Source organism: Meleagris gallopavo, chromosome 22 (genome assembly GCF_000146605.3).
Source record: "Meleagris gallopavo isolate NT-WF06-2002-E0010 breed Aviagen turkey brand Nicholas breeding stock chromosome 22, Turkey_5.1, whole genome shotgun sequence".
NCBI classification, from domain to species: Eukaryota; Metazoa; Chordata; class Aves; order Galliformes; family Phasianidae; genus Meleagris; species Meleagris gallopavo.
In genome coordinates, this window is record NC_015032.2 from 1,448,484 (window position 1) to 1,458,250 (window position 9,767).

The following is a 9,767-nucleotide window of genomic DNA, read 5'->3' on the forward strand; positions in this document are numbered from 1 at the left end:
GTGCCTGGGAGGGGCGGTGCCGCCTGCCCCGTTCCGCTCTGATTACCTCAGAGTAATTAATACTCATCTGACCTGAATCTCCCCTCTCCTAGTTAAAGCCACCCCCCGTCCCACCACTCTGCCCATGCATGAAGCCCCCATCCGCTCTGCTTACTGCCCCTCACACCCCGGAGCGGCCCATCCTGCCGTCTCACCCCGCTGCACACACTGCCTGCGTGCCTTGAGGACCAAATCACGCCTACAAATAGAGCAGGCTATTTCTGGAGCTGTGAATGAATCAAACCCAGCAGCAAACAGTGACAACGTTTTGCAGAGAGCCACACTTAATGTCCCCATGAAGGCATGCTGCAATGAAAGCAGTGTTGTGGTGTACGACAAGCTGTGGAAACGGGCAGACATTGAGCACATCCCTGCTTCAAAGAGACATAAAGGCTTCCATGCATCTTAAAAACGCTCTGATTATCAAAAGGGTCCTTTTCATCAAAAAATGCAGAAGTGAAAGCTGTAGTGCTGAGATAAGGCAAGTGGACTGACATTACAGACTGCAAAGAATATGAAGAATTTGTTACTGTTGTTAAACTAACCCATTTTTGATGAGGAACAGATGGACAGACCGACCCGAGCAGCAGCAGCAAGCCGTCCTGTAGCAACACAGGACCAACAGCCAGCTTTATACATGCTAGCATTCCTGCAGGGTGAGCACCACTGGTAATAAGCACCCTGCACGCCTGTGGCTCCACGGAAGCTCCCTGAGGAATGCTGTCGTGCTGCTGAAGAAGTATATTTCTGCCAACACAGACTGTGATGATGCTCAGACTTCTGCAGTGATGGTTCTGTCAGCTCAGCGCCCCGCAGTCCCTGCACACCACAGCTCTGCGTACAGCCTGCACTGCTCAGGGCTAACAGCCAGCCTGGCCTGCTGTAGGCCTTGCCTTCATTCCCTGCAGACATAGCTATGCCTAGCAAAAGCTTTAACAAAGGCAAGGTACAGATTCCCGTATGTGAAAGAAGTGCTGCTCAACCACAGCTCAGCCATCTCAGGCAGACAAGTAGCTGCTGAAAGATCCGTATGTCCATAGCAGCTGAAAGATCTGTCTGAAGATCCACAGATGTTTCCACTAGTCTATCTTTTGTGATCTTTTAACTGTTACCGCCTCCATTCCTCTGCCAAGTCCTTATCTCAGTCAGCCAAGGAGGCCTTGGGCCTCAAGTGCTGCTGCTTGCAGCCCAGAGCCGTAACTCAAACCCCTTTCATCAGCTTGTTAATGCATCAGGGTTTGTTTGCTCTGTCTTTGCAGCAAGTGCTTCCTCTGCCTTCAGAGAGGGATCCATTTCTCAAAGACAGCAAGTTAGGCCATTCTCCAGTTGTAACACAGAACAGCTCAAAGCCACAGAGCACAAGTGTTTTTCAAGCCCGTCTTGTAGTTACTGTTCTTTGTTTTCAGGCTCGGAAAGAGAGCATAGAACCATAATGCTTATTCTTCTGTCTTCTTCAATTTGCTGTTGTCAGTAATTTTACTGAATGTTAATAATTCACATGAATGACTAGGCCCAGGCCCAGCAAACACAGGCAAGCAGCAAAACATCATCCAGACTCTTTCCTGGACTTCACTTTTCTACAGCCACCTTAGTGAAGACCTCCCTGACACCTATGCAGAGCAATTCCTTCCTGTCAGATCTTTGTGACTCTTCTGATGCTCCTGATCCAAGAAGCTTTATCTCCATAATACGTATTTGATGTGTATATATACATATATATGTAGATGTATACATAATACTTTAAAAGAGAATATTGTTCTTCACCTTGGTCCACCCTACTTAAAAAATAAAAATGACACAACTTTGATTCAGCTAGTGTCAAACTGGCAATAGCATAACATAAACAAGGCCCTGCCCTCACCAGCTGGATGCGGCACCCCAAAATCAGCTTCAAGACTCTTTTATTCAAGTTCCTCAGTATATTCAAGTCAGATTGGTAACAGCACCTTGGAATACACACGTACATATATAATCAATTTCACTGGAAGTTTATAGTCTCATTTATGGCCTCAGTGCAATGCAGAAAGCACGCATGATCTTGGATGTTCAGTCAGCTTACTGCCTACAGGCTCTTTGAGGAAAACAAACATCACTCTGTCCTGAAAGCAGATAGGATACAGATAGGATAGCAGGATAGTTACTCTTAAGGAAGAGTCAAATAGAATGCTGGGCACCAGAGATTCTTGAGCACTGAGAAGAGTAGCAGTACCACCTCCCAGGGAAAGCGAAAACACACCAGCAGGTCACAGCCTCCAGGGAAACATTTCTCTGGCCACAAACAATAAAAAATAAAAGAGACATCTGAAGACATATTTTTCTTCTGCCTTGCCTCATTATTCAGATATTATCCAGAGCTTCCAGCTCGCTGGAAATAATTTTCTGGAGACAATATTTAATTAAATTGTAACAGATGGCATGTTTCATATAAGCTGCTGTGTATCAAATAAAAATTAAATAATAAAAGTCAGTGTATGCGTGCTATGTGAGTTATCTGTCAGATTTCTAGACTAGGAGATGGATGTTTACATTAATCATTTCTTGGCACAAAACCTGATTGCAGGGAGGCACCAGTTTAGTGTGGTCAGACATCTCCTGATGGGAGAAACAGTTCACAAACTGAGCAACAGCCAACATGAGTCACAGTGATGACAGCTGAGACGCTCAAAATATGAACAAGTTCTTAAAATACCAATGAGTATGCACAGCCAGGTGCTGCAGGACTGACCATTGATGCAATTTCAAGTTAGAATTTCAGTTCTCTTCCAAAAACATTTCTGTCTTTCATGGTCAAAAACACTATCTAAAAAAATAGAAGCGGTCTATAAATTAATGCCCAAGCCTGAAAACACATAATAAAATGCTGAACATTCAGGTTACCTTTGCTGCTTAGTCACCACATACACACCACATAACTTTCTGCTCTGAAATCCAAAAAAACGTCCAAACCAACACCAACATTTTTACTAACAGACTCCAAAACTTTGCTGCGGCCAATTGCCTAGAGTATACCAAAACCTGCTGAGATCAGATACAGATCCTAATTTTGTTCCCAGGTGTAGAACTGGGCACTGCCCTGTGTTCCCAGCACTGCCTGTGGTTTCCAGAAGGCAGGTCTGAACATAGGCTGTGCACTTCTGCTAGCACAGATTTGTCAGGAGCAATCCCTCACCAGCACAAGCAGCAGTATCCCCTAAGACGAGTGCAGTTACTCAATCAAGGGAAATCCTTTCATGCTGATAAAACTGCCATCACATAACTTCTAGCAGAGGTCAAAGGGGTGAAAAGAAGGGAGCCCAGCAGGCGAGATGGAACAGCTCACTGCACAGCCCTCCCATCCCATGGGACAAAGCAGCCTGGAGAAGGAACAGGGCTCTCCGAGCACTGCACACTGCTGATGCCACTCCCAGTACTGAGCCAGCTGAGCACGCAAAGGAAATGCAGCACAAGACAATATGCATCATTTTTTAATGTGGGCTGTGGCATTCCGCAGAGCGCAAGGTCATTTCAGTACAAGGCAGAGTTGTGTCTGCCACATGGGACAAACATCGGTGACACAAACACTGGGCACAAATTCTTCAACTCTGCATGCAGTTACAAGACTTTTTCAAGGCTACAGAAAAACATTTTCTTTGTTATTTTGGAAGAACCAGATAACATATTTATCTTTAATAACATGAACAAAAAAAATGACGAGAGCAAAGTAGCAGACGAAAGCAGCTCCTGTGACAGCAGAACTGTGACAGCTGAGAGCTCCAACAGAGCCTCGGTGTCTGCACTCGGTCACAGCACCTCTGCTTGCTGCCTGAGACAACAAAGAGACGTGATGGAAAAACACTCCAACGTCTGAGGCAATTATAAGCATGCAGTACATGTATTTTAAGTGAATCACTGTTCAGACAAAGCAACAGATAGGTAAAACGCCCTACAAAGGTTCTACTTTTGAAGAAAAAAAACCAATCATGACAATAATTAAACTCCTTACAAGACAAAGAAAAACAAGACAAAGGCCATCACTGATGACACTTTTTTAATTTAATACGACCAGACTTTTTCAAAGTAACTTATAAAATAAGAGAGAACAGGACAGGAAGGTTTCATATTTACAGTCATTCAAAAGTGATAGTGTAAGAGCTTAACTCAAATAGTGGTGACAGGATCATGGAAATGTACAGAGAATAATCTTGTAGAACATTATTAGGATTTTTTATGTTATCTTGTCAACTATTAAAAGTATCTGTTGCATTTTTATTTTACTTTTGTTACTGCCAAGGTCACCAGATTCTTATTCACCATTTCCTTCTCAAAATGACGAATGATACCAAAAGAAGCCACTTTTTTCTGTATGTAAAAAACATACAGACATCAAGAACATCTGCTTTTGTTCTTCCAAAACATCACAGAAGTGGCACAGCAGAGTTAACACTAGAGCTCTACTCTTTAGCATTAAATTAAAAAAAAAAAGTTGGGGAAAGGAAATAAAGCAGATCAAGTTAGTGTAATCATTCGGTTGGATTCTGGATGACAATCAAGAAGTAGTCTTTATCTGGAAGGGAAAAGAAAAAAAAAATCAAATTATTCTTTTGTTGTTGATATTTGTTCACAAAGAAAAGCATTCCTGTTGCTAAATACAGGAACTTTCAGCTTTTTTTCTTTTTCATGTCTCACTGATATGCTGTTGGAACCGTACAGTCCTGACATTCATCCCCAGTGATCAAAACAGGTTTGACATGTTGGATCACTTATCTGAGTCTCGTGGTGGAAAAGTCTCACATGCTCAAGAGCCAAATTTAACACCACTTGTCCCTAATAAATGAGAATAACTGATACATGCAATGATTTAACCAAACTAGGCAGTGCAAGACAGTGATTTCCCATATCTCACAGGCAGACTGCTGGACTGAAGGGGTTCCAGCTGCATTTGTTCTGGAGCAATGGTTATTTCTCTTTCCATCTTTCACATGGAAATGAGAGGGTGCACCAGCATAAACCCCAGAGCCTCTCTTCCCCAAGCACTGCTCTGACTGCTGGAGCACCAGCCTCCTTCTTTGCCTCCCCACCAGCAAAATGCCCCCACAGAGCAGATGGAGTACAAAGGAAAAAAAAAGCTGAGTTCTTGCACTATCAGTACAACTCATCTCATCCCTGTTTCATAGTTGGATGAAATACTGAGGAGTATCTCCAGAAGAGAAGGCTGCTGCCACATTCGGTGACTCATCAGTACAGCTACATGTTAAAATCCTTTCCTCTGAGCCAGAAGAAGTGGAATGAGTAGTGAGTGAGCCGCTAGGACAGAAGCCCTCCTGCACTTCATGTATGAAGAGGGAAGGTCCTATGGGAGCTGTGACAGCAGGCAGCTGTTGTGGCCACAGGGATCATGAAGTGGTTTAGTTCAAAATTTTTGGTGTAAGGAAGGAAAAAAAAAAAAGCAGAATTGTCACCACGAACTTTTAAAGAGAGAAAACTTTAAGCTTCTCAGGCAACAAATTAGCAGCGTCCCCTAGAATTCTGCCCTCCAGCATCTAAGGGCCCACGAGAGCTAGTCACTTCTCAAGAAACACCTTTCAAAAGCCTGGGAGCAGGCAATCCCACTGTGCCATGTGCCAAGCAAGTGGGGCAGCTGGCCTAGCTGAAGAGGGAACACGTGGAACTGGGGGCAAAAAGAAAAAGCACACAGCTTCTGGAAGCAAGGTCTGGTTTCAAAGGGAGAGTACAGAGCTGCAGTTTGCATTTGCAGGGAGAAAACAAGAAAAACCAAAGCTGTACTTGAGTTGATGCTGAACAGTGTGGTCTGATACAACAAAAAGGCTTTTTCAAGTTTGTCAGCAGCAAGAGGAGGTCAAAGGAAATCAGGGACTGATACTTGGAGTGAAAGGTCACCTCACAAGTGGAGACGTCTAATGCCTTTTCTGCCTCAGTATTTAATAACAACAATAGATCTTGGTTTGTCTTGACCTCCGAGTTGGAGGACATGACTGGGAAGCAATAACTTTCAATTAGCAGACATTACAATTGTAGGGATGCAGCTGTACCAGCTGAATGGCCATAAGTCCACGGGGTCTGGCGGGACTTGCTTCAGAGGGAGTTAGCAGATGTTACAGCTAAGTGGCTGGAGCAGCTCAGCGGGAAGGGAATGAGGGCACTGGTGGCAGCAGGCTCAGCAAGAGCGAGCAGTGTCCCTTGGCAGCTGAGAGGCAAATATTTTGGGGTGTATTACACAAAGCACAACCAGCAGGTCAAAAGAGGTGATTCTTCCACAATATTTAGCACTGGTGCGGCCTCAGCTTGAACACTGTGTACAGCTCTGAGCTCCATAACATAAAAGGGACGTGAAGGTTCTTGGAAGCATCCCGAGGAGGACACAGAGCGGGCAGCAGGACTGGGAGATGTGTGCTGTGAGGAGAGCCTGAGGGCACCGGAGTTGCCTGGTCTGAAGAGCAGGAGCCTGAGAGGCGGCCTCACCGCGCCCTGCAGCCCCTGAGGAGGGGGAGCAGAGGGAGCAGCTGGGATCTGCTCCTGGGAACCAAGGACAGGATGTGCAATAATAAAAATTGTGCCAGTTTTCAATTGAACGATCCCATTTCAGATGGTTTATAAGTTCAGCACTCAGTTAGGTGAAACTGGTCTCAAAACATTTATTTCTGACTTTCTGTATTTCATATTGAAAAACACAAAGCAAATGAGAGGCTGCAACACACTATCAAATGCTAATTAACCATTTCTACTCCAATAAAAATGAAATGAGGAAAGTGATTTCGCACACTGCAGCATGAAAAAGCAAACTAAGGCCAGTGATAAAATTTCCAACTGAAGAAAGCAGTGAAGGACAAAGTCTTTGGAAAAGAACAGAGTAGGTAACATGAATAAAAGCAGCATGCAGAACTCATTTCTCAGGCTCACAGCATCTCTACTGTAGAGAAACCAACAAGCGACTTTGACAGACCTCACAGGAGAAGTAGCTGCTGGATGCTCTGATGCCTGCTTTCAGCCTACTTCCTCTTACCTGGAGCAACCATGATTTCATTTTTCTTGGAGCGGATCCGCAGGAATGTGAGGTCATTTTGGGGATCAATGTCTCGCACAGTGCTCCTTGCCTTCATGATGAAGCTGTGCATTAGGCCAGCATACTGAATGGTTGTGGTGTTGTCCATAGTACTTTTGATAGGAATACCTGCACAAAGCCACCACGGGGACAGCAAGGGTCAGTAACACAGCTTTTGAACCAACTCCCTCCAGGAGTGGCCAGTGAACCTGAGTATGGGTTAGAGAGCTAAAACAGGGGAATGGGATCAGGAGTGCTCTTTTTAAAGCTTAAAAGAAGAGTATGAACAGAAATAAGATAGAGAGGTTAAGTTCTGCAACCACAGACAAAAGTGAGAATAACCACTTCCCTCTACTAGCATCAGTGGTTTACTTTTGCTTTGTCAGTTATTCATTTGAGATGTATAAACAGATAAATAAAAACAAAAATAAGTGTTTTAGGGGAAGACTGGGAATACCTGTCATGTTTTCTAAGGATTATTTCTAGAAAACATTTGGTTTAAACTGACAATCACACAATTTTAACAAGCTGAGCTTACGTACAGGAAAATCTTTGCTGAAGAGAGACATCAACTGCAACTCCTTAAAATGCACGAGTGGTGTAAGTTATGATCTCAGAAAACAGACTGACAATACCTTCAGAGTTAACAACAATGATTCCTTGCACTCCTTTCTGGCTCTGAATTCGCTTCAGCGTTTCTTCTACCTCAGCCTGCAAAAACAGAAAGCACAAATCAAAAGAGAGAGTGGTGAGGTGCTGGGACGGGTTGCCCAGAGAGGCTGCGGATGCCCCATCCCTGCAGGTGTTCAAAACCACGTTGGATGGAGCCCTGGGCAGCCTGGTCTAGTGCCAGACCTGGAGGCTGGTGGTGCAGCCTGTGGCAGAGGGTTGGAACTTGATGATCCTTAGGCTTTTTTCCAACCCAAGCCATTCTATGATTCTATGATCTGTCTGAGTAATCTTCAGTCATTTGTGATTACAATATTGTGCAAACTTGGAACTCTCTTTTAATTCTGCCCTCTCCTCCTCCCAACCCTCCTGGCTCACAGTGGGAAGACTTCTTAGACTGCTACAGGATAGGCACGCAGCAAAATTTGTGTACACACAAATGGAATTCATGAACAAAACAGAATAACGCACACTCACCATGCAAAACTACCCTCCCTTTTCTCAAACCAATGCTAAAAGGAATTAAAAACATAAAAAGCAAACGGAAGAAATGATCCGTGCTTTTTATTTAGAATTATTATTGGTGTAGGGATCACTGCTTTGGAAAATCAACTCCTCCAAAAATAAAAGAAAAAAAGATGACTGAAGGCCCAAGCATCAATTTTGGTGTTTCTGACTCCCTGTAAAGGAAACAGAGGCATGCTGGACATTTCAGATCCTGCAAGACCTGGCACAGAACAAAAGAATCAGCTAAAGTCATGGGAAAGGCCAGAGCTACAGGGGGCACACGGCCAACTGGGCTGCATTTGTCAGGTACTGTGAGTAACCCTCTGCCCACCTCCCCCAGCTGGGAGAGGTGATTTGTGTCAGCAAAAAAAGCATCAGTTCAGCCTAAGAAGTGCCAGCAAAGCTTCCATGGGGCTTTGGGAACGTAAGTAGTTCAGAGTAATGCAGACTGCTGCTATGATCACACAGCACCACCTGAGCTTGTCTTGACAAAGCAGAATTATTATCCTACACAGAAAAAAAAAATATATTAGTTTAATTGCTTTGGCAGAGGCCTTGATTTCTTCTGAATGCTGGACTGCTTCCACATGGAAGAAAAGGAAAGAGAAAAAAAAAAACAAACAGACAACTACAGGCTGAGTGATAAACAGTGGCACTCTGTTCCATCTGAAAAAAATGTCCTGTCTTCTTCGTAGATGCATCTGAGTCCAAAGTCATCAAAACACTTAATCAGACCTCAACAAATCTGCTTGGGTGCCAAGAAGCATCCACACAGAACTACGCTGACTTTAAATCTCATCTACCAACCAGCAGATAACCCAACTCAGAGGAGGGGGAGCAGCTCTGGCAGCTCACAGCTGTTTGTTCAGGGATGTCTTCTGGAGCTGCACACAGAGGAGACTCCTCCCCAGCACCTCACAGAACCTCTGCCACTCACCGAGCCAACAAAAACATCATCCAGAAAAACATCACATACTGAACCCGAGCAGCAAACAAAACCTTAATCCCAACATAAGGCCAGGTGATGCAAGAGATAGCATCTGGGAAAAAGATGCATTCTGTAAAAGGAGACCAAAATCTCCTCCTGTCAGACTCTTACATAAGAGTAAGTACATACAAACCGCATATCAGCACAGCAGGTTTTGCCTAGAAGGTGTGAGCCACAATCCCACTGCGTGTCTCAATGAGCTGCTGCAGTTCTTCACACACAGCTTCCATCTGCATTCCTTTATTCCCACACAAACTGAGCCCTAACGCTATAACCTCCGGCTGCAATCTCCCACAATTTAAATTAAAAAAAAAAAGAACGTTCCGGGTTCCACAGAACATCAGCCTGAAGAAGCCGGTAATAAACACGGCCTTTTCTCCCGACTTCCCTCCGGCTGTCTCGACCCGCAGCTCGGATCCACAGACGGCCGAGGATCCCTGGCGTTCAGACACCGCAGCGGTGCAGGGCAGCGCCGCGGCCTTCCCCCGCACGGCTCTGAGCGGTGCCGGCCGCCCGAGCACCCCG

General features: G+C 44.7%; 1 protein-coding gene across 1 annotated transcript; it reads right to left on the reverse strand.

Moving 5' to 3' along the window:
• Positions 1-3,487: 3,487 nt before the first annotated feature.
• Positions 3,488-9,380, reverse strand: DYNLRB1 (dynein light chain roadblock-type 1). The gene is made up of 4 exons (XM_010722262.2): positions 9,376-9,380; positions 7,714-7,874; positions 7,040-7,207; positions 3,488-4,582 (listed from the first exon to the last, which is right to left on the reverse strand). The coding sequence occupies exons 1-4, from the start codon at positions 9,378-9,380 to the stop codon at positions 4,539-4,541; spliced, it is 378 nt and encodes a 125-aa protein (XP_010720564.2). The 3' UTR covers positions 3,488-4,538.
• Between the last annotated feature and the right edge of the window lie 387 nt (positions 9,381-9,767).

What these genes read in the sequence shown, in the direction of transcription:
- DYNLRB1 (XM_010722262.2), bottom strand. An exon ending in CATTGTTGTTAACTCTGAAG is followed by an intron (nt 7,208 to 7,713) that starts GTATTGTCAGTC and finishes GGCTTTGTGCAG; the next exon opens with GTATTCCTATCAAAAGTACT. An exon ending in TGAAATCATGGTTGCTCCAG is followed by an intron (nt 4,583 to 7,039) that starts GTAAGAGGAAGT and finishes TTTCCCTTCCAG; the next exon opens with ATAAAGACTACTTCTTGATT.